At 40.0% G+C, this 25,429-nt stretch overlaps 1 protein-coding gene across 3 annotated transcripts; it reads right to left on the reverse strand.

Annotated features, from left to right (window-relative positions):
- Positions 1 to 1,236: 1,236 nt before the first annotated feature.
- Positions 1,237 to 24,745, reverse strand: PSPH (phosphoserine phosphatase). 3 transcript variants are annotated; one of them, XM_051992020.1, is made up of 7 exons: positions 24,474 to 24,745; positions 17,526 to 17,576; positions 10,954 to 11,112; positions 9,375 to 9,509; positions 8,548 to 8,693; positions 2,614 to 2,762; positions 1,237 to 1,428 (listed from the first exon to the last, which is right to left on the reverse strand). In XM_051992020.1, exons 3-7 carry the CDS (start codon positions 11,091 to 11,093, stop codon positions 1,321 to 1,323), a joined length of 678 nt encoding a protein of 225 aa, XP_051847980.1. In that variant the 5' UTR covers positions 11,094 to 11,112; positions 17,526 to 17,576; positions 24,474 to 24,745; the 3' UTR covers positions 1,237 to 1,320. The 3 variants fall into 3 exon arrangements, with proteins under 3 accessions (XP_051847980.1, XP_051847979.1, XP_051847978.1); XM_051992019.1 differs by having other exon boundaries at positions 17,526 to 17,635; XM_051992018.1 differs by having other exon boundaries at positions 17,526 to 17,674.
- Positions 24,746 to 25,429: the final 684 nt, after the last annotated feature.

Here is a 25,429-nt window from a genome sequence, read left to right on the forward strand (position 1 = left end):
GGGCAAAGGGACAATTGTTTTATTGGGGACAGAGGGACATTTCCCAGCTGATGAGACAGTTCTGAGCCAAATTCAGCCTTTCCTCATCACACTTGCTATTCAAATCACTGATCTATAGAGGGCCAGATTTGGCAAGCTGTCTCCTCATGGATAAGGGAACCTGGGACCTCCTAAGCATTTTAATAATCTTTTGCTCTTAGTCATCTCTTTGTGTCCTGTCAGGAAAAAGAAAGAGAACTCTCTCTCTCTCTCTCTCTCTCTCTCTGTCTCTGTCTCTGTCTCTCTCTCTCGATATGTTTATTTATTTTTAATTCATATTTTAGAAAGTTTTAAAGGGAGTATTCTCTTAACTCAATTTAGAAGTTTCAACATGTCTGCTTAAGTCCTGTGCATGGCACTCCTGAAAATGGAGACCATTCAAAACAAGTTCATGGAAAGATGCCAAAAAGTATTTGCCAGGAGAGAACAACTGCTTAGTTATTTGCAGCTTGATAGAAAAGTTGCCAACCCTGCTTCCCATGCCCCTTAAATTACTACAGAAACTTGAATTCCGAAAAAGCATCTGTCTCGTCATTTGGCTAAATTATAAATTTTTCAAATAAGTTCCCATTTGAAAATCCCTCTCTGTGCCCCAAGGGTATCTGCAGTATACTTGCTTCTTGCCACTGTGATGTCCTTTTCCCCCACTTAATTCAGAAAACAAGAAAGTACAGAAAGTGTTTTCAAGTCACATTTGGAAATGTCTCGGTCAGAATTAAAATGAATGTCGTAACTTTCATAACTTTCCAGGTTTTCTTTCAAAATTATTTGCATAGGTCTTGTTCAGGACTATTTCTGAATTCCAAAGGGAAGGGAAAACCTGCAGATCCTCCCCCTGGGGTTAATAATATTTTTGAAAACTTGTTTTTTCTTCATTTGATCTTTAGGGACAAACAACTTTGTTTTTGAGACACCAATAATTCTGTTTGCGTTCCAGTGTTCTGCAAATGAGACCTTTGTACCATCCCACATATGACAAATTCCTATGGGGGAGAAGGGGTAGAAGTCCCTACCCCGTGCCTTAGTATTCTACTCAAAGGTCAAGGAAGGAAGAATGTTTTTAACTGGCCTTAAACTGGGAACTTCAGTGGGCAAAGTGGTCAGAAATCATTCTCTAGTCAAGCTGAAGGGACTGGAGACCAGCATAAATTTGGTCATGTAAAAAGATAATAGGTAAATGTACGGAAACAACATAAATCTGTATAAGTATTCTTTTTAATTAATCTGGAAGTGCTAATAAAATATATATGTATGTATATTTCATATATTTCAAATTAGACATCATTTTTCCAGTTCTTGAAGAAGCTCTCCAAAGTCAGTGATGTACCACTTGGCATTATCTTTCACTTGTTGCCTAATCACATTTCCTCCAAAGCCAATGAAAATATCCTAAAAAGGAGAGGAAAAAAAAAAAAAAAAGGAATCAAAAGTATCAAAAGAAAATTATATGGTCTCTGGTATTGAATCAAAAAGTCTAAATTATCAATTTTGGGGGGTGGAGAGGGAATGTGAGTCAACAAGCAATCATTAAGCTCCTACTAAATGTACTATACTAATTGCTAAAAAAGTAAAGAAAAGCAAAAAGACAGACTCTACTATGGTTAAACTTTCATTCTAATGGAGATTTTCCCCAGAAATAGATCTTAGAGCTAGTTCAGAGCCATTCTTTTTATCTCATCTTAAATTAATAAACTAATCAATCCATTTAGTAAATATTGTGCTAGGATGAAGGCTGGATTATCAGGGATAGGACATCCATCCTTTCTCTTCCCAATCAGGAAATCAGGAAAGTGGAAACATTCTATCAGGTGTAATCAGCATGAAAGACAACAACTGATTGTTCTGGGAAGTTGCCTGTTTAGGGAGCTGATTGGAATGATTGCTGGGAAGAGCCAGGTGTACCCACCCAAAGTGCTTGAATTAAACAAAAGCAATAGTGCATAAGTATCTGGAAGCTTAGTAGGCAGTTACTGAATGACCTTGGTTTTAGAATTTGATTTAGAGGGGAACATTGGGAAGGTTCTACTGGAGTATTCCATTTACTCCCACCATCTTGGATCTACCATGAATGTTGTTTGCTCAATCGATTTAGGACTGGAAGAGAACTGAGAAGTCATTGAATCCCAATTGTTCTCTTTTGACAGAAGACAGGGCCCCCCCCCCTCAAAAAAAAAAAAAAAAAACATTTTTTTAAGAGAACTGACCAAAACATACAAAAATTTTTTTAAGAGAACTGCCTAAGACATACAATTTTTTTTTTGAGAGAACTGCCCAAAACATACAAATTTTTAAAAAGAGAACTGCCTAAGACATACAAATTTTTTTTTTTAAGAACTGCCTAAGACATGCAATTTTTTAAAAAAGAGAACTGTCCAAGACAATACATTCTATTACAGAAAGTAACAGAAGCTCAGAGAAAAGTAAAATGATCTGCCCAGATTGTAAGTCATAGAGATGGGACTCTGGCCCAAAAAGCACCTCCCTGTAGACGAAGAAAGAGAAGACCATCTATCTCAGATCTATGTTTTGTTTACTAAAGAATAGACAGGGAGTAATAATATCCTTAGGACTTACAGCTGGAGGACAAGCTTCCATGTCGGTGGCTCCATCCCCAATCATGACGATTTTCTTAAAATGGAACCGTTCCTTCAGGAGTCCAATCACCTTGCCTTTCCCGCCCGACTCAGAGGTCAGTTGGCTCTCATCAAAACCCGCGTACTCACCTAGAGAGAATAGTGATGGCAGCAGGGTCAAAGATGTATTCATTCCATATTAAGGAACATAGCAGGAGGGTAGAATAAAAACATTATGTCTAAGTTCCAAATATCAACTCTTTACGTTTCTGAATGTCTATTACTTTTTTGAGTTTTAAAACATCCATATTTTGAGAACTGTTAAAATTATGATTACCTATTCCCACTTATATATTGCTTAATAACTAGTTAACAAGAAAAAGCGTACATTTCAAACATCAGCTCTTCTGTTGAGCACTCAAGGCCCTTCACAACTTGCCGTTATTATTCCTCATTAAACATTTCCCCCATCAAACATTCTCCCATCCAAACAGGCTTTCTCCTGCTACACAAAGGCCCAGAGCCTCAAATGCCTGCCCTCCTCAATTTCATCTCTCAGAATCCTCAGCACCTTTCAAAACTCAGATTAATAATCATCTTTCACATGTGAACAGCCTCCTCCAAGCTGTTAGCACTTTCCACTCATCAATTATCCTCAGTCTATGTATTTCTTTTGTCTCTATTTACAGATGTTCATGTTCTCTTATATTTTATTAGAATGTAACTTTCTTGAGAGTTGGAAATGTCTCATTTTTGTATTTGCATCATCAATGAATGGCATGTAGTAGGTGCTTAATAAATACTTGTTGGTTGATTGATTGGAAAGGAAAAGGAGAATGTTAGAGATTTAGAGTCCCTGGCCTTTCCTGGATATCCCAGGTAATCTAAGGGGAGCTGGTGGTGGAAGAACTCAATGTTCTCACCAAAGGCTAGTTTTCCAATCTCGCCAACAATAGTAATTCTCATTCTTTTTAGAAATGTGACATTTTATTACTCCCACTGAATTTTATACATCCTGCCTAGCCCACGTGATGACACAGGTATAGACAAAATAAATATAAGGCAGCTACCCCCCCCCCCACACACATATACATACAAGCTTTATGGCACTGTGAATAGAGGGAGGCAGAACGACTCAAGTTCAAATTTTATCGCTGATTCTATGACAGTGCCCAGGACGTAATCTCTCAGGACCACCAGGAAACTCTTGAGACTCCAATTCTTAAAAGCAGATGCTGCCCTTCTCTAGGGAAGGGAATCTCTTAAAAGGAAATCTTAGTATAGGAGTAGAATCATACCCCCCCCCTTCCCTAAAAAATATAAACCCATATTTCCTTCTTCAATATCCCAAGAATCTCTGTTTTCACTGGCATAGATGCTCCCTCTAGAGATGCAGATAGCAACCCCTCAATAATTTAGTAAATTCTTTTCAAGAACAGCGATGGATGAAAAATGTGCCGCCTTCCTAGCTGTACCTAAAACTGTCTTAGAAGGAAGCGGCCATCAAACCATTTGGCACTGGCTAAGAAATAGAGTAGTGGATCAGTGGAATAGGTTAGGCTCACAAGACACAATAGTTAATGATTATATTTATCAAGTGTTTGATAAACCCAAAGACTCCAGTTTCTAGCATAAGAACTTACTATTTGATAAAAATTGCTTGGAAAATTAAAAAATAGTATGGCAGAAACTAGACACTGATCAACACCTAATACCTGATACCAAGATAAGGTAGAAATGGGTTCATGACTTAGACATAAAAAGTGACAACTAGAAGCAAATTAGGAGAACAAGGGATGGCTAACTCTCAGATCTGTGAATAAGGAAAGCATTTATGTCCAAAGAAGAGCTAGAGAACATTATGAAATGCAAAATGGATAATTTAAATTATATTAAATGTATATTAAATGTAGCCAAGATTAGAAGGGAAGCAGAAAACTGGGAAAGTTTTTATATCCAAGACTTCTGATAAAGGCCTTATTTCTAAAATAGAGAATTGACTCAGATTTATAAGAATACAAGCCATTTTCTAATTGATAAGTAGTCAAAGGATATGAACAGACAATTTTCAGGCAAAGAAACTAAAACCATTTCTAATCATATGAAAAAATATTCTAAATCACTATTTATTAGAGAAATGCAAATTGAGACAACTCTGAGGTACCGCTATACATCTCTCAAATTGGCTAAGACAACAGGAAAAGATAATATGAATGTTGGCAAGATGAAGAAAAACTGTCAAACTGTGAACAGGTCCTACCATGGAGAGTAATTTGGAACTATGGCCAAAGGGGTATCAAACTATGCATACCCTTTGATCCAGCACTGGGTCTGTATCCCAGAGAGATCATTAAAAGGGGAAAAGGACCCACATGTGCAAAAATGTTTGTGGCGGCCCTTTTTGTAGTGGCAAGGAACTGGAAACTGAGTTGATGTCCATAACTTAGAGAATGGCTGACTAAGTTATGGTATATGAATATTATGGAATATTATTGTTCTGTAAGAAACGACCAGCAGGATGATTTCAGAGAGGTTTGGAAAGACTTACATGAACTAAAGCTAAATGAAGTGAGCAGAACCAGGAGAACATTGTACAAAGCAACAAGATTGTGTGATGATCAACTGTGATGGACGTGGCTCTTTTCAACAATGAGATGATTCAGGCCAATTCCAATAAACTTGTGATGGAGAGAGCCAAATGCATCCAAAGGGAGGATTGTGGGGACTTAATGTGGAACACAACATAATATTTTCACTTTTTTGTTGTAGTTTGCTTGCTTTTTGTTTTCTTTCTCATTTTTTTTCCTTTTTGATTTCATTTTTCTTATGCTGTATGATAAATGTGGAAATATGAATAGAAGAATTGTGCATGTTTAACATATATTGGATTACTTACTATCTAGAGAAGGGGGTCAGGGGAAAAGAAGGAAAAAAATTTAGAAAACAAGATTTTGCAAGGGTGGATGTTAAAAACATATATTTTTTTTTTACACATTTTTTGACATATATTTTTTGACATATTTTTTGAATATTTTTTTACATATATTTTGAAAATAAAAAACTATTTAAAAAAAATATATCACCTTGCAGATACCAAAGTTTTCCTTCTCCAAAGTTAGCCTGGTTTTATTTAATTCAAATGAATTAAAACTCTTTTTTTTAATAAGGTGGAGAACACGTTTATGTATTTATTTTTAGAATTTTTTTTAAACTTTGAAACCTCTCCTTCCTTCTCATTCCTCTCCCATCCAAGCAATTTTATTTTCAAAACTTTAAAAGTAACCCAATTCATGCTGCAGGGACCTAAGGCCCAAGATGGAATTAAGGAATTTAATGAGAAGATAATTATCAGCCTAGAATCCCCCAAAGCTGGATTTTCTGGGTTTTTTTAAGCTTTTTGTTTTCTTTTTTTCTTTCTTTTTATTTATTTATTTGTTCATTTGTTTATTAATACACATTGTTTTATGAATCATGTTGGGAGAGAAAAATCAAAGCAAAAGGGAAAAACCATGGATGAGATTAAAAAAAAAAAAAACAACGAAAAAAGAATTGAATATAGCATAAATCTCTTGAGTTCCTTTTCTGGATGTAGATGGCATTTTCTGTCCAAAATCTGTCAGGATTGCTTTGGATCACTGAACCACTGAGAAGAGCCAAGTTTCATAGTTGATCATCGCACATTCTTGCTGTTATTGTGTACAATGGTTCTGCTTGTTTTGCTCAGCATCGGTTCATGAGCTTTTTATTTTCAAAATATATAAAAGATAATTTTCAACATTCACCTTTGCAAAACCTTGTGTTCCAAATTTTTCTTTTTCCCTTTCTCCCTCCCTCCACCTCTAGAGAGCAAATAATCCAATATAGGTCAAACATGTGTAATTCTTCTATACATATTTCCACAATTATCATGGTGCAAAAGAAAAATCAGATCAAAGAGGGGAAAAATGAGAAAGAAAACAAAATGGAAGCAAACAACAACAAAAAAGGTGAAAATACTAAGTTATGGTCCACATTCAGTCCCCATAGTTCTCTCTCTGGATACAGATGGCTCTCTCCATCACAAGACCATTGAAACTGGCCCAAAATGGCACTGTATTGTTAAAAAGAGTCAAATCCATCAGTATTGGTCATTGTAAAATGTTGTTGTTCTTGAACAACTTCACTTCACTTAGCATTATTCATGTAAATCTCTCCAGGCCTCTCTGAAATTATCCTGCTGTCCCAAAGAGATACTAAAGAAGGGAAAGGGACCTGTATGTGCCAAAATGTTTGTAGCAGCCCTGTTTGTAGTGGCCAGAAGCTGGAAAATGAGTGGATGCCCATCAATTGGAGAATGGCTGAATAAATTGTGGTATGTGAATGTTATGGAATATTATTGTTCTGTAAGGAATGACCAGCAGGATGAATACAGAGAGGACTGGCGAGACTTACATGAACTGATGCTGAGTGAAATGAACAGAACCAGGAGATCATTATATACCTCAACAATGATGCTATTTGAGGATGTATTCTGATGGAAGTGGATCTCTTCGACAAAGAGAAGATCTAATTCAGTTCCAATTGAGCAATGATGGGCAGAAGCAGCTACACCCAGAGAAAGAACACTGGGAGATGAATATAAACTGCTTGCATTTTTGTTTTTCTTCCCGGGTTATTTCTACCTTCTGAATCCAATTCTCCCTGTGCAACAAGAGAACTGTTCGGTTCTGCAAACATATATTGTATCTAGGATACTCTGTGACATATCTAACATATATAGGACTGCTTGCCCTCTGGGGGAAGGGGTGGAGGGAGGGAGGGGAAAAATCGGAACAGAAGGGAATGCAAGGGATAATGTTGTAAAAAATTACCCATGAAGATGCACTGTCAATAAAAAGTTATAATAAAAAAAATGATAATTGTGGTAGGAGATTAAAAAAAGAAATCATTATGCTGATCTTTTCTTATAGAACAATAATATTCTATAACATTCATATACCATAATTTATTCAGCCATTCCCTAACTGATGGGCATCCGCTCAGTTTCCAGTTCCTTGCCACTACAAACAGGGCGGCCAGAAACATTTTGCACATGTGGGTCCCTTTCCCTCCTTTAAGATCTCTTTGGGATACAGGCCCAGTAGAGACACTGCTGGATCAAAGGGTGTGCACGGTTTGTAGCCCTTTGAGCCTAGTTACAAGTTGCAAAGCTGGGTTTCCTGAAGTCCTGCTGTTGGCAGGCTGCATTTCTGCCAGGGACCTACAGCTAGCCTTCTGCACTTTTTCTGTTTTCCTTTGTTTTGCTTGTTCTAGATCCCTGTGCAGTGTCTAGTGAAGTCTATGGACCCTTTTTCAGAAAAGTTTTTAAATGCATAAAAGAAAACATATGGCATTACAAAGAAAACTAATTACACTGAAATCGTTATCAAAATATATATTTTTAAAACCTCACATGGACTCCAGGGTAAGAACCAAATAAATCAAGATGCTTGGAAAACTACTGGATGCAAAATAAGCATCATCGATCACTTGGAAATGAGCACATTGCTGAAAACCTAAGGCATTTTACCAACTACTAGCAAATAGATAAAGACAAGATGATCCCCACTGACCTGGGAGCCAATACACATGGAGTCATAGGTTCATAGATCTAGAAATAAAAGGACTCTTGAAGGTCATTTTGCCCATCCCTCCATTTTATAGATTAGGAAAATGAAGTCTAGTGGGGTTGTAACATACCCTGGTTATGACATAGGTCCTACTTGGGGGCAGGATGCCCCCAGTGCTTTTGGGCACACACCTAAAACCACAGAGAAATGTCTATTTCCTCATTTAATTTCTGTTTCTTACCCAATTATCATATCCTGTGCCCATCGCCAGGGACCTCTTTACCTGAATACTCTCTATTAATGGAACTGAAATGAATAAGAAGAGAATATTCCAAATGGACGCTTACCATTGAAATAGAACTTCAATCTATTGGCAAAGACATTGGTGGCTGGAATGTTGAGTTTGGAAGCGACATGTTCTACGATGCTCCTGAACCCACCAGATATTAAGAAGACCTGAACGTTTCGCTGCTGTAAACGGCTCACCAGCTCCCTGAGGGTGACAGAAATTCAATCAGCAAAGAGAAGCCCATAGAAGGAGGGCTCCAGAAATACATTTATATCTCACAGTAGGACCTCTGCATGGGCTTATGGCTTCTTAATTCTACTAGTTTGGTTGGAGCAATTATTAACTTTTAAATTATTGATTTTAAAAATAAATATGTATGAGACATCCATGGTGTCATTTTATTTATTTTTTTTGTTCAGTCATTTCAATTATATCTGACTTTCTGTGATCCCATTTGACAAAGTAATGGAATCGTTTGCCATTTTCTTCTCCAGCTCATTTGACAGATGAGGAAACTGAGGCAAATAGTGTAAGATGATATGTCCAGAATCACAGCTGGTGTCTGAGTTTTCTTGAGTCTATGGCTAGATACTTCTTAGCAGGCCCTCAAGTATCAAGTGAGAATATCAGTTATCAGCACAGAATCACAGACTTGGAGCTGGAAGGGACCGAGTGCAGTGTTCTCCTTGTACAGAGGAGGAAAGATGAATGACCTAAGACCCCAGGCAGGAAGTGGCAGAGGGAGGCTCTGAACCCCCTCCCTCTCAGCACATCTCGTTCAGTCTCTCTAGAGGCTGGACGCCTGGGTCCTTCCTGGGCTGTGCAACTGAAAGTCCACGGAGGTAGGATGTCTGGGGACCCCTGAGAGCCACGGCTCCCTCTTACCTGATCCCCGGCGTGAGGTGGGGAGGGTGGTCCGAGAGCAGCTTCTGCACCTGCTCTCTGGAGGGCTGGATCAGTGCTAACCGCTCTGTTAAGGCTGCCTTGAAAGTCACCGCGCCACCCATAGCTCTGCGGGTCCTGAGAAGGAGATTCAGCCAATCAGTGCCAACCCCACGCCCTCGCCCAGCAAGGTACCCACGAAGGAGGCCGCTTTGGGCCAAAGAACGACCGCTAGTGGAGTCGCCTGTGCTGCCGTGACCCGGTCTATGTTGGGGGCTTGGGCTCTCAGAAGGCCCAGGCCAGGGGCTTCCTAAACTGCTCTCTCGGGCTCGAGAAGGGTCGACCAAGAGCATCTTGTGTGAGAAGGAGACAAGCTTTCCCCGTGTCTGATCTGGCAGGGGCAGAAGTCCAGTCCAAGCTATTATAGAAAGCAGGATAGGAATGCTGGGTGATGGAGGGGCTTCCCTGGAAACTCCACAGTGCTGCAAACCTTTGCTCCCAGGGGACCCAAAATGGATAATTACGGAGGCTGAGGGTAACAGATCCTTTAGAGTCCTAGAGAAAGCTGCCACAACCTGGGAAGGAAGGGGGCTCTCTGAGTGAGTCAGCTTACCAATCTGTCTAAATAATCTGACAAAAGTAGGGAACACCACCTGAATCAGGAGCATTCCGTGGGTAGACTGCTGGCGCCAGCCCTTTTCACAACATAACCCACCTCGGAATCCTTGCATCTGATGGATGCCCAGAAGTTGCTAGGATTTTATAGATACCTACAGAGATCTATATATATATCATAGATCTATATATGCACTATAGATACCTATAGATCTATATTTATATTACAGGTTCCCATAAATCTATATCTATATTATAGATACCTATAGAGATCTATATCTATGTCATAGATCTATATATGCACTATAGATACCTATAGATCTATATTTATATTACAGGTTCCCATAAATCTTTATCTATATTATAGATACCTATAGAGATATATATCTATGTCATAGATCTATATATGCACTATAGATACCTATAGATCTATATTTATATTACAGGTTCCCATAAATCTATATCTATATTATATATACCTATAGAGATCTATATCTATGTCATAGATCTATATATGCACTATAGATACCTATAGATCTATATTTATATTACAGGTTCCCCTAAATCTTTATCTATATTATAGATACCTATAGAGATCTATATCTATGTCATAGATCTATATATGCACTATAGATACCTATAGATCTATATTTATATTACAGGTTCCCATAAATCTATATCTATATTATAGATACCTATAGATCTATAGCTGCATTTTAGATACCTATAGATCTAGAGTAAATTTAGAGAGATTTTATATTTGCCTATAGATCTATTTTATAGATATCTATTTTTTATAGACCAGTCCCCCAAAAGTCCTTATTTCAGAGATAGGAAAATGGAGGCTGGAAGGCAAGCCCATGACTAACTAAACCTGGTACACTCTGACCCCTGTTCTAGCCTCCCCCAGGAATACTCTCATGCTCGGCCGACCGAAGAGAGGCCCGGTGTTTAATTATTCTCATACATTTCTGACACAGCATCCCCAACACCGCAGAACTTGGCCAGCTCATCGATTCCTTCTTCTCTAATAACCGTACTGTCAACATCAAAACAGACGGCATCAGCAGAGCAAAAAATTTCTCTCAGCTCCGAGTGGGAGACCATCCTTCAATGAATTCTCCTTCTGCAAGACAAAACAAGAATGAGAAATATAAAGCAACTGGATTCAAACCAACAGAGATTTAGTAAGTGCCTACTATGTGCCAAGATTTTGGGGAGACAAAAGTAAAAAGGAGAAATATTTCAGATGATGTGGTGCAGTGCCAGGCTTGGAATCAGGAAAACCTAAATTCAAATCCAGTCTGAAACACTTACTAGCTGTGTGACTCTGGGCAAGTCATTTAACCTTTTCTGCCTCAGTTTCCTAATCTGTAAAATGAACTGGAGAAGAAAATGAGTTCAAATCCAGCTTCAGACACTTACTAGCTGTGACTCTGGGCAAGTCATTTAATCTCTGTCTTATTACATTTTCTCAATTTCCTTTGTAAAGTGCTTAGCACAGTGTCTGGTATACTTATATAAACTTTAGTTATTATTATTTTGGAAACTTATTCTGATCTTAGTTCGGATCGGGCCTTTAGGTGCCCACCAAATATTCTTGATGAGTCCCCTTTTAAATGCAGTCAAAGAGGAAGGGCTGGCTCTGGAATTGATTCCTACTGTAAGTAACATCAGGCTCATGGCTCCTTTTTTTTATATTTCCAAAGCTCTTATATTTTTTGTGTCCTGCAGACATTATGGTGTCTTATGCTGATTTTCATTCCTCTACAGTCTGAAGGGACAGAATTCCCCCCAAATTTCCAGGAACTCTGGACTAAAAGTTGCAATGTGGTCTTGCTCCCCAGCTGCCATGAAGTCGCGCGTAATTGTGACAGTCACTTTTACATCTCGGCTCGCTGCAGTCTATCTTCAGGCTGGGACGTGATACAGTTCCTGCTGTCCGCACCTATTTCCAGCAGCCCTGCGGGCTGGCATTCACAGTGCCATCAGGGGCGGGCTGCGGTTCAGAGATCCCATCTCTCTCTGTACCAAGCATGGCACAAAATTAAATTCACAATCATTTGCTGGAGGTTTTGGCTTCATTTTTTTGTGTAGGTGGAAAATCTTGTAAGACCTGAAAGTTCAGCAAGAGGCGACTAGGACTTACCATCAGATAGAACTTAAATGAGATGATGTGAACTAAGTGGAATCATAGCAAAGAATGCTACACTCTGAATGGGGCTGACAGACCCTCAGCCAGAAGGAACATTATAAAATATGAGATCTGGCTACGCGAAGACCTTAGCACGATAGCGGCTCGGCAAACCTAGGACTGTTTACATTGTTATCTTATCCACACACTGGCCTGTCCGGACTCTGGAAGCTTGGCTCGAGTGCCAAAGGTCCCTACAAACAGCCAGATCAGAGACAATAGCATCTTGCCGACTCTGCCCCCCATCCCTAACAGACTGATCAGGCTTCAGGCTTCAGGTCATGTTCTGGGAGCCATGCTTGAGGATGCAGTGGATGTTCTAACAGCCTAGAATTCCTCCTGCAAAACATTTTCCCAAATTCAAGACTTCTTGTGACAGTCTTTCTTAATGTTAGAGATTAGACTGTTGGGTTGGACTGAGTCAGGAAAACCTGAGCAGAAATCCTCCCTTGGATACTAAATACTAAATATGTCACTTAACCTCTTCCAGCCTCAGTTTCCTCACCTGTAAAATGGAAATAATAACAAGAACCCACTTCCCAGAGTGATTACGAGGACTGAATGAGATAACATATGTACAGATAAAAAGAGAAATTCCATTTAAGACAAATGCAGACAATATACAAATTTTTGCGGTTGTTTAGTTGATTAGTCATGTCCTATTTTTCATGACAAATTTGAAGTTTTCTTGGCAAAGGTTTCCCATTTCCTCCTCCAGCTCTTTATATAAATAAGGAAACTTAAGGCAGACAAGATTAAGTGATTTGCTCAGTCACACGGCTAGTAAGTGTCTGAATATGAACTCAGGTTCATCTGACTCCAGGGTGATCATTTTATCTACTAACACCCTAGCATCATGAAAAACAGAATATAGAACAGTCCCAAACCAGTCCTAGCTCTATCATCTACTAGCTATATGATTTTGGGCATTTCTTTATGTTACCATTCATACGCAGCAGAATTAGATAAAAAGAGAAATTCTATTTAAAATAACTGTAGACCATGTAAAATACTCAGGATAACATATGTACAGTGTTTTGTAAGTCTTAAAGCATTTTATAAACTTTATTATCTATTCTTATCTATTATATATCTTACATATTATATATAATATGTTTACACATGTTACACATTATACATAATAACATATATAATGTTGCATACCTTACATATTATATATAATATGTAATAATAACATGTAATATGTTACATACTTACATCTATGTCATATATCCTAGATATAATATATTTTTATATATTAACATGTATGTATGTTATATCTTATATCTGTATATATTATATAATATTCTAGAATATTATCTACTCTTATTAGGGGATTATTCCCTCCAATAATGCTGATTCTCATCCATTCCTGTGTCTCTCATTCCCATTTGGCACAAGGTTTCCCTGCTATGTGCCGGAAACCTTCCTCATGTTCCCTTCATATTGCGTGGAGCCAGGGGAGCACATGTTCTGTCCGTCCATTCCTTGCCCTCCCGCCGAGGCCGGCTCCCTTCTCCAAGGACAATACCTCCATTCCTCTGTAACTGCTCTTGCATCACACATGGCAGCCTGCTCGTGTCTGCTATGTGCCCCTCGCCCTTTGTCCTATAGCTAGACACTGAAGATAGAGCCACCCGTCTCAAAGGTGGTAGAGACCCAGAGAAGTCGCCTGCATCTGTTGGGCAGGTGGGATATCATCCCCACTTCAAAGCTGAGACCCAGAAAAATGAGGGTAAAGAAGGGACTTGCTAAGGTCACTCTGCTCGTAATTGTTGGAAGGGACAGCAGCATCCCGATCCGCAAGCGTGCACAGAAAAGACACGAGTCCCAAGTGTGGGGGCTTCGGGAGCCAGAATAAGTCTATGTACTAAGAAGCCCCTGAAAGAGACCACAACAAGGGACCAGTCTGCACTTTATACAGTAGCAAGAACCGGAAAGTGGGGGAGGGATGACTGAACAAATGGTCTAAGAAGGAATAGGAAAAACACTGAATCATAAGAAAGACTCAGGGGTCTTTCCAAGACCTCTGGCAAGACTTCCATGAACTGATGCAGAATGAAGGGAGCAGAAACAGAACAATTCACACAATAACAACAACACTGTAAAAACCAAGAGGTTCAAAAGCTGTAAGAATTCTGAGCAATGTATGACTGCAGAGGACTATGAGGAAGCCTGCTACCCACTTCCTGCCAGAGAGAGATTGAACTTGTAGAAAGAGACATATATATATATTTTCAGGGCAAAACCAATTCAGAAATTTGTTCTCTTTCTTTAAAGAAAATTAGTTGGAGTAGGTAAAGGAAAAAAATATCACTATTGATTCATCATAAAAAATAAATTTAATTTAAAAAAGGAAACTATAAAAAGTAAGTAGCCCACAATTTTAATAAGCTACGAAACTTTAATAAGTTGCCATGATATTCTGCTCCTCGGAAAACACAAGGTTCAGTGATGAATGGGCAATGAAAAAAAAAAAAACTAAAAACCCATTTAAGAAAGTCACCCTGTTCTTGTAGAAATAAGAAGACAAACTGTGATTAATCCATAATTCATTTCCAAACAGAGCTAAAGAACTTTCGGGAGGTGGTCTTGGCCCACTCTTTCTTAACTATAAAGCATGAACCTGCCATAGCCTTAGGCACAATGGCAACCACCTCCCCTAGTCTTTCTTAAAGAGGAAGAGAGAACTATGAGTAATAACGTCCCAGGGAGTAACTGATAGTCACCCAATGCTGGACCGCCAAGCCGGATGGGCAGAGGAGCAAACAGTCTCTACAAACAAGTGCAGCAGAAATCTGCCAATTCAGACAGCCCAGGCTTTGTCATAATGAAAGCTAAGGGCATGGAAGGAGAGCAGCAGATGAGGTCCCTTACCTCCTCTTGGCAGAGAGGGCTACAGTGGGATAAAGCAGCATCCACCGTCAGACATAACCAAGGGGTAGATTTGTTTTTTTGTTTATTTTTGTTCCTTTGCTACAAGAGAAGGTCTTAAGGACACTGTTATTGGACAATGACAACAGTGTAAAAAGCATTAAAAAAAAAACTTTTATTAAAAAAAAATGACTAGAACAGAATCTAGAACTAGTCCCAAACTAGTTCCAGCTTCATCATCTATTAGGTATATGACTTTGGGCATATCCTGTGATCTTTATCAGCCTCTCTTTGCTCATATGTACAATGGGAATAATCATACCTTTTTGTTGTAAAGATCACATTAGATAATCCACAAGGAAATCATTTGGTTATGTGGAAACCACTACATGATTGCGTTGTATTATTATATCTTTGTGGGGATTTCCAGCATCTATAATTAGCCAACCCCTTAAAATACACAGATTTTGTCAAAGTTTTGCAGATTTTGTCAATGTGGGAACTCCCGTGCAGAGTTTAAGACTGAAATATTTCATTTCTACTTTCTTTGCCTGAGGTTTAGTGACATGGTCATGCAGTGTCAGAGGCAAGATTTGAATCCGTGTCTTTTGCATGGCACAATAGATAGATCTGGGATCAGAAAGAATCATCTTCCCGAGTTCAAATTCACACTTATTAGCTATTTAAGACCCTGGACAAGTCACTTTCCCCTGTGTGTCTCAGTTTCCCCATCTGTAAAATGACCTGGAGAAGGAAATGGCAAACATTTCAATATCTTTGCCAAGAAAACCCCAAAGGGGGTCACGGAGAGTCGGACACGACTGAACAATTTCCTGATTTCACTCTATCCACTACACCGCAGAGCACCTACTAATGATCCGTCCAAGATGAAGGGAATCACAGACTACCCAGATCCAACACCCTCGATTTATGGAGGAACAAACTGAGGCACAGAGAGCCAGCTGGTTTGCCTGAAGGCTTCCTTAGTGGAGAAGTTCTTGGGTCCCAGTCTCTCACCTGTAGGGTTCTGTGTATCCCATAGAGCTGAAGGCCCCGTCCCTGTAATCCTATTCCTCCCAAGTCTTCCCATCCCCCATGCTTGCCATGTCTGAGCCGCCCAGCTGCTCCCTAACCCCCAGCCTGGGAACAACAATCACAGTTGAAATTCTTGGCCAAGAAATGGTGGTTGTTCTCCCCCGGGGCATGAGTGTGCTCCTAGTACTGCTGGGAAGGGATACCTCGGAAAAATGGATAAGATCTCAGTTAAGGTGGGCAAAGGGAGAAGGTACTGGTAAGGGAAGTGATGTTTTCCAGTGAAAAAAGCACTACCTTGTGGTTTCCCTTAAGTTCTGATTTTTCTCTCCTAACAGGATTCATATGGAAATATTTTTTTAAAATGAATGTGCATGTATAACCAAAAGAAACATTGTTTGACATGTAACTGGAGAAAATTTTAAATGAAAAAATAAATTAAAAAAATTAAAATTGTTTAAAAAAGCACTAACTCTGGAATCAGAACATTTGACTTCAAGTCTCTCTGACATGACTTTGAGTAAATAATTTGAGCCCCTTGGGATTGAATTTCCCCATATATAAATTAGATTTGGTTTTGATGGCCTCTGAGCTCCCTTTCTAGCTCTTGCCTAAGAGTTATGAATGGATGCTGGATCTCTGACATCTGCAAAGAAGCCTTGGGGGGGAAAGACTGAATGGAGAGAAGGGAAAGAGAACTGGAAAAATGGGAGGAAAAGAACAGGACAGACTCTAGTGCCCATGTCCAAAAGCTAAAACACATGTGGATACAAACTTCTCCACTCCCAGCAGCTCCCAAGAATAAGTTCTTCCCAGGAATAAACTACTCCTATATTGGGGCAGCCCCAAGTTTGTTCTTCCTGGGGAAGGGGACACGGGTCAAAGAGACAAACCTATTGGTCCCTGTGGACTATTACCCCATGCACCTGCTGGTCCCTGTATCCCTCAAAAATGAAAACTTATTTGTCTTTAGAGCCAGCCGCGGTCCAGATGAGGAATAATGCACAAATTCTCTATGATCCTTGATCCTGAACAGTAGCGGCCTCTGAAAGGTATTCCAACAACTACAAATAACATAAAATGTGATGTATAGCCACCCTCTTTCTGGCATTATTGTTCTTATTTTTGTGGTTGTGATTTTTGTGACTCCATTTGGGGTTTTCTTGACAAAAAAAAGTATTGGGACGGTTTGCCATTTCCTTCTTCAGCTCATTATAAAGATGAGCAAAGTGAGACAAAGGGTGACGTGACTTGCCCCGCTGATAAGTGTCTGAGGCCGCAGCTGAACTCAGGACCTCCTAACTCTGGGACTTTGGGCCATCATAGAGACGCCTGTTATCACCTTTTTGGGAATCCCCTTGAGTTAATGTTCTGGAGCACGTCGCGCTCGAACACAGCAAAGAAACAAAGCAAGAAGAGGCAGAGGCTGCCAGACTCACGTGTCTCCAGTGCTGAATCCCGGAGGTTTTGCTCTCCACAACGAGCTCCTTCTGTGAAAGAGAGGGGGATATTGGGGTTCCCACTCCAAACGTCAAGACACAAACACAGTCTGGAAAGAGATCACAAAGAAAATGCGGTCCTGATGGGCCTGAAGGAAAGAGCAAAAAACATATGGATTCACTTTCTTTCCCTATTCTGAACAGAATAGGTCTGGTTACCTATTTCTCTCTTTTTTTTTCTTTTTCTTTTTCTTTTTTTTTTTTTTTTGCTGGGGCATTGGGATTAAGTGACTTGCCCAGGTCACACAGCCAGGACATGTTAAGTGTCTGAGGTCAGATTTGAACTCAGGTCCTCCTGACTTCAGGGCTGGTGCTCTATCCGCTGCTGCCCTTGATTATCTCTTTCTCAATCAACAAACACTTATTACTACTTCTAGGTGCCAGACTTTTTGTTAAGTGGGGTGCTTAGCCTTCAAAGGACTTATATTCTAATGGACAGACAATCTGTAAAAACCAGACTTGAAGATGCATACGGAGTGGATAGGCGACCTCAGAAGGAGAAAGTGCCCTGGGAGCCGGAGAAAGTCTCCTACAAATGGAACCTGAGCTGAATCTTGAATGGAGCCAAGGAAACCAAAAGGAGGTGAGCTGTACCACACACAGGGAACAGCTAGGGCAAGGGTCCGGAGTCGGGAGATAGTGTGTCATATATGAAGCTGGATCGTATCATGGAATATGTGGAGCAAAGTGTAAGAAGACCAGAAAACTAAGGAGTCAGATTGTAAGGAACTTTAAATGACTTCCTACTTATCCTGGAAAAAACAGGGATGCATTAGAGTAGGGAGCAACCGGGACAAAGGTCCAGTGTCGGCAGATAATGTGTCATCTATGAAGCTGGATAATATCATGGAATACACGGAGCAAAGTGTAAAAAGACTAGAAAACTAAGAAGGAGCCAGATTGTAAAAAAAAAAAACATTAAATGACTTCCTACTTATCTTGGAAATAACAGGGATCCACTGCAATTTATTGAGGAGGATAGGGCCTTAGAAAAATATATTTTTTTAATTTTTCAAATTTTTTACTATATAAAATGCCTTCATACTCAATAAAATAAATATGTAAATGCATATTTACATACATATGCATATATGTTGATGTGTGTATAAGAAAGACAAAGACAGAGCTGCAAACAGACATAGAGAAAAGCAGAAGCAACAAGACATAATACAGCCTATCTTAGAGGTAGGAAATACTGCCTTTGACATATACTGAATATGTGACTTAGAAAAATTAATTCGATAAATAAAAATTGGCCAGGTCATTTGAGTTTTCTTAGTCAAACACACCCATCTCCTTCAAATATTTGGCTAAGACTCAAGAGCAACAAAGATGGAGCATGTTCTGTTCTGTTGCTTCAACCCTGCAAGAACCCGGGGTGTAACCCTGAGATCAGCTTGTACCTGATGAGCAGGTTACAAAGGGAGAAAAAAATGGGAAACTGAGAAAACTGAGAAAAGAGGATGAAAAGGAAGGAAAGGATATTCCATGTACATTGTGGAGATTCCAAGAGCAAGAAAAGAAAGCTGAGAAGGACCCTGTCCCCTTTTTAAAGAAGAAAAGAAAGTTAATGGAATTCCAAGGAAGAGGTAGATCTTGGGGGATGGAGCCTGTTGCATAAGCAAAAAGAAGCAGAGCAAGTAGCTGGAAATTTTTATATGAGCACCTCATGAAAGATGAAAAGACTAGAGAAAAGGATAAGTGGGCTGGGACTAAGAAAGAAGGAAAAACAAAGAATGAAAGACATCAGGTAAGTAAAGTCAAGGGGAGATAGACAAAGAGAGAATTGGGGAGAGGAAAGAAATAGAGAGGGAAAGAAGAAAAGAGAGAAGGGAAGAGAGGAAGATGTAGAGAGAGAAGAAAAGGGAAAGGGAGAGGAGAAAGCTAGAGGAGTGAAAAAGAAAAAGAAAAGAAAGACAAAGGAAAACAATCTAGTAAATACAACTTTTCCCTTTCTGAACCCAGAGCACCCTTCAAGATGTGTATGGAAAAGCTGTGTTTTTTAATGGAGGAAGGGGACAGCTCAGGCTAATGGTTAAGATCCATTTTGAGGAACATGGTTGGGGCAGAGGAGGAAAATTATACAATTAGAATGAACTCTGGCCTGAGGGAACAGTCACATAGGGCAAGAGAATGGAGTTGAGGGTACGATTCAGACCACAACCCCTCCACACCTTAGTAGGGGCTCCATGAGTCACTATAGCCCAAATATTCATGGACTAGTTGGCCAACCCTCAGGACAAGGGACTCTCTAAACTGCTGAACCCAAACTCAGAGCCTTTCTACCAGCTTAGGAGAACTTGCCTGTGTGATGCAATGTTAGCATACCTGTTGAAAACTCCAGGTAGCTTTTATGTCAAGATAAAGTATGAGAATAGATCTTACCACTACTTGACAGGTGAATACTGCAGTATATTCCATATAGTAGAATCTTCCAAAATAACAATAATAGCTGACATTTCTAAAAACCTTCTAAGTCTACTAAGGCATTATCATTTGGTCCTTCTGATGTAGCTATCACAGGTTGTTCAGGGGAGAATATTGGTCAGGATCTGTGATCTTCCAGTATAGAAATTCCCTCCCCAGGAGCAGCTAGATGGTGCATATAGATAAAGCATCAGTCCTAGAGTCAGAAGTCCAAACTCCAGCCTCCGACATTTATTTGGCACTTACCAGCTGTGTGCCTCATAAAAACTGCAACTGGGGGTGCCCACCAGCTGAGGAATGGCTGGATATATGAACGTAATGGAATATTATTGGGCAAGAAGAATGAAAAATCTGGAAAGACTTATATGAACTGATGCAAAGCGAAAGGAGCAGAACCAGGGAAACATTGTACACAGTATCAGCAACATTGTGTGATGATCAACTCTTCCCAGCAATATAATGATCCAAGACAAGTACGAAGGACTCACAAAGGAAAACTACCCACATCCAGATAAGGAACTAATGAACATTGAATGCAGATCAAAACATAAGTTTTTAATTTATTCTTTCTCCTGTTTTTTTTTCTTTTGATCTCTTTCTTCTTTCCCAACTGTGACTAATATGGAAATATATTTTACATGATAGCACATGTATAATAACCATATAAAACTGCCTATCATCTTTGGAAGAAGGGAGGGGAGGGAGAAAAATTTGGAACTCAAAATCTTGTAAAAATGAATGCCAAACATTTTGTTGACATATAATTGTAGAAAAAATAAAATACTATTGAGAAATTCCTTCCACAATGCAGACAGGCAACTCATTCAGGAAGAAAGGTTCACAGATTTAGAACTGGAAAAGACTTTGAAGGTCAACTACTCCAATTTTTCCATTTTATAGAGGGAAAAGTGGAGGTCCACAGAGCTTATCTGATTTTTCCAATGTCACACAGTTAACAGCCAGTATTCAAATCCAAAACCTTTGTTTCCAACCCAGTGCTCCTTCTACTTCACCATTCTGCCTTATAATATAGAGGACCATGATCCTGCCAGGATTGAACCCAGACTTTCCTGTTTTTTGTTTTTCTTGGTTTTTTTTCCTTTTTTTTTTCTTTTATAATAACTTTTTATTGACAGAACCCATGCCAGGGTAATTTTTTTTACAACATTATCCCTTGCACTCGCTTCTGTTCCGATTTTTCCCCTCCTTCTCTCTACTCCCTCCCCTAGATGGCAAGCAATTCTATATATGTTAAATATGTTGCAGTATATCCTAGATACAATATATGTTTGCAGAACCGAACAGTTCTCTTGTTGCACAGGGAGAATTGGATTCAGAAGGTATAAATAACCCGGGAAGAAAAACAAAAATGCAAATAGTTTACATTTATTTCCCAGTGTTCTTTCTTTGGGTGTAGCTGCTTCTGTCCATCATTTATCAATTGAAATTGAGTTAGGTCTCTTTGTCAAAGAAATCCACTTCCATCAGAATACATCCTCAGACAGTATCGTTGTTGAGGTATATAATGATCTCCTGGTTCTGCTCATTTCACTTAGCATCAGTTCATGTACAGACTTTCCTGTTTCCAAGATTAGCTATCTATTGACCATAGACACAAGATTATAGCCCAGGTCTATCTGTCTCCATTCTTCCATGATACTTTTCACCTTCACTAGTTTATCTTTACTAAGGAAAGATGGAGAGGAAAGGAGGCTCATTCTGATAAATAATACTCATCTGAGAGAGCCATCTACTTCTAGAAAGAAGACTACGGAGACTACATGTGGATCACAAAATAGCATTTTCACGTTTTTTGTTGTTTACTTGATTGTTTTTTTTTCTTTCTTTCTTTTTCCCTTTTTGATCTTTTTTTTTTTTTAATGCAGCATGATAAGTGTGAAAATATGTTTAGAAGAATAGTACATGTCTAACCCATATTGGATTATTTACTATCTGGGTGAGGGGGAGGTGGGGAGGACGGAGGAAGAAAAAATTTGGAACACAAGGTTTTGCAAGAGTGAATGTTGAAAACCATCTATGCAATTTGAAAATAAAAAGCTATCATTAAATAAACAAATAATGCTAAGGGACACCCTCATGCCCTTCTTCCCAGTTGGTTGAGCAGGAAGAGCCCTTCCCCACCCGGATTGGGTTTGAAATTCTGAAAAGCCTAAAATTACAGCACCTATCTCCCAAAATCAGTGTTAGGATCAAATGAGATTTTTGTGAATCAGTATACAAAATTGAAAATATAACATGAATGCTAGCTATTATTATCAATGGCCAAATTAGAGGAAGGAAGATCTCAGTTCTAATCCTACCTTGATGCCCATTTTTGTGAAGTTAGGCAGGGAACTTCATCTCTCGGTGTCTCAGGCAAAAATCTAGGATTTATCTATTGAGTTATAGATTACTTTGGGAGGGCAGCTATAGCGGAATGGGTGTCTCAGTCAAACTGAGACCTGTTGAAGGCCTTAGTTTAAAAAGGCCAAAGTCTCCCATTGCTTCCAAATCATCTCTAGTCGTCCTGAGCTACATCTGGCCACTGGATCCAGATAGCTCTGGAGGCGGGTAACATTGCACAGCCCTCCCTCACTTGCATGTCATGGTATCACCTCCCTGATGTCAGTCCTCTTAGAGAGTGAGGGACAAATAACAACCCCCAGCTTAAGAAGTGACTTTAAAGGAGATTGTCCCCAGTGGGAACGGAGAGATCCCATGGCAGGAGTCTAATAAATGCTTACTGATTGACTGGTTGATCCAAGAGCAGCTGTGACAAGCAGCATCAAGGCTTTCCAGGAATAGTCCAAAAGTCAATATGCTACAACTGAAATGGCTAACAACTACAAGTCAGAAAACCTAGGCTTTCTGGTGGCTTTGGTTTTTTTTATTCCTGGAGCATTTTTTTTTTTTGGTGGGGGGGGGGGGGAGAGAGAAAGCAAAGGTAGTGTAGGGAGTGTGTGGAAATAGAGGCTGGGGAAAGAATCATAATATTTGAATTTTTCTGAATTGAGAAATCAGATCCTTTACATGACTTCCTGAGTCCTGAACCAGGGCAAGAAAAATGTCAACTCCTTGAGGGCAGAGCCTGTTCTGTTTCTGTCTTTTTAATCCTTGGGCACTGCCAATTTTTAACCAAACTGAGTATTATATTTAACTGTAGGCTTTAGAGATCTCAATGCTACCAGCAGGAGGAGACATCAATGCCCCAGGTATTACTCAACCCCGGCTTAACTGCCCAGAATTTTTCTGAAGCTCCCAAGGCATTTATGAAATACTCGGACTACAACCAACACCCTTTTTGGTTTTTCCTAGTTCACAGAGAAGTTTCCACATTTATGGCTGAGAGGATCACCTTTGCAGACAAGAAAATGGGCATTACTAAAAAAGATTTAAGTGCCCTGAGTAAGGTCAACCACATAAATAGTATCAAAAAAAGCATTTGAGTTCAAGTGTCCTGACAAGCCTCATCCCTAGCACCTTGCTATGTCTCTTATTTCCCCCATGGGTTTGAACGCATCATTGAGTGTAGAAATGGATCAAAAATAATAACAAACAGTTCTCTTTGTTATTATTTTTGATCCATATCTACACTCAATGATGTTAAAGAGATTAAGTGACTGGATTATGTGGTCACATGCTAATTTGTGTCAGAGGCAAAGATTAACTCAGGTTTTCTCATTCCACAGCTTTCCTCTTTCCTGCTCTGAGATTCTCCTTATCATGACACAGAAAACATACCTAGGGATGGTAATAAAACATAAAAAGTGTTGATCTAAACTGTGGAAATATATATAGAAGAACTGCACATGTTTAACATATATAGATTACTTGCCTTCCTAAGGGAAGAGGTGGAGGGAAGAGAGGAAGAAAAACTTTTGGAACACAAGGTTTTGCGAAGGTGAACGTTTAAAACTATGCATATATTGTGAAAATAAAAAGCTTTAAAAAAAAAAGTGTTGATCTAATTTCTTCTTTGATCGTCACACAACATTAATCAATCCACAAGTATTCCTGCCCCAGACAAAAGAAAAAAGAGGGAGGCTATCCATTGAATGAATGAGTATTTCAGCCCCCCACTTGTTTTTGTAGCAATGCACAGAAATATTAAAACTACTTTTAAAAGGCTAGCAGGAGGGAAGGAGAGGGTGCAAGGTATTACGTGATCGGGTCGTCAGCCCCCAACTCTAGGGATTCTCCCCCACACACACACACACAGTGGGCTGATGGTTCTCCCACAGAGGATTGCATCATTCATTCATCCTGAAATTAACAAGCAGAAATGAACAAGCCGGAGAAACCGACAGAGCCGCTGGTGAATGGGGGGACCCTGAAAGCCCCGAGCTGCCCCTCCACCGGCTCTCCAGAATCGCGGGACCCGATTTCCAAGCCAAGGGGATCTGAGGGTGTGAGTGCAGTCCTGTATCCTGCAAGAGACCAGTAACATGCCTCGGGACTTACAGAGCGCCGAAGTCCCCGCGGGAATCCTTCCGGCTGCACGGGAACGAAGGTTCAGTCTGGGCTTCCAGTCACATGCTGGGGATCCGAAGAATATGACCCTTCTGGGAGAAAGCGGACTTTAATAAATGCTCATTTCAGATCTGCTGAGCAAGCTTGGGGGATTTTTTCACAACGCCTTCCTAAACTAAAGCCTCCAGGACCTCGCCGCTCGGAAACCTGTGGAGAAGAGACCCGAAGCCCCGCCTCCGGGGCGGGGCTTCCCTTCGCCCCGCCCCGCTCCTTCTCCTGTTGGTTGGGGAGGACCAGCAGACCGGGCCGTGCTCCCTAAGTCAGAAGCAGCATGGTTTCTGCCTCTCCCGCACCGGACTGAAACGGGAGGTTCAATGACCTCGAGCCAAGTAGAGCTCCCCCAGGGAGAACAGGTAGAGCCAGGTGTGTTGGGATGGGGGCAGCGGTCACTGAAAGGACTTACCTCCAGTCGTGACAAGAGGATTTACCTCTTTCGCAAGGGAGCAAACAGATCTCAGAAGGCGTCCTTTCCCCTGCGTGTATTCTTGTCTTCTCAAAGCCCAGGATTAAAAAAAAAGCAGGTCCTGACTCCAGGCTCTGTGAATGTTAAAGCTGCAAGGACCCCGAGAGGTCACTGGGTGGAATCCCCACGTTTTCGAGAAAAGAAAACCAAAAAAGGGAAGTATTGTCACAGACACTGCCATGAACTCCTTTGAGAGAAGACATTGGCGAAAGCATTCAGGAAATTATAGGGAAATAACAGCTAGCATTTAAATGGCCCTTTAAAATGTGCAAAGGACTTCTACAGGTGTTTTCTTATTTGATCCTCCCAACAACCTGCAAGGTAGATCAAATCAATAAGCATTTATTAGGCGCCTACTGTACGCCAGGTACAATTGCTAAGTTTAGGAGAAAAGCAAGACCGTTCCTGCTTTCAAGGAGCTTCA

Source organism: Antechinus flavipes, chromosome 4 (genome assembly GCF_016432865.1).
Source record: "Antechinus flavipes isolate AdamAnt ecotype Samford, QLD, Australia chromosome 4, AdamAnt_v2, whole genome shotgun sequence".
In the NCBI taxonomy this organism is placed as follows: Eukaryota; Metazoa; Chordata; class Mammalia; order Dasyuromorphia; family Dasyuridae; genus Antechinus; species Antechinus flavipes.

Excerpts from the sequence above, each read along its gene's own strand:
- PSPH (XM_051992020.1), bottom strand. The coding sequence starts at position 11,093 with ATGGTCTCCCACTCGGAGCTGAGAGAAATTTTTTGCTCTGCTGATGCC. Across the intron at positions 8,694-9,374 it reads CACCTCACGCCGGGGATCAG|GGAGCTGGTGAGCCGTTTAC; the intron begins GTAAGAGGGAGC and ends TGTCACCCTCAG. Across the intron at positions 2,763-8,547 it reads ATTGAAGTTCTATTTCAATG|GTGAGTACGCGGGTTTTGAT; the intron begins GTAAGCGTCCAT and ends TATTCTCTCTAG.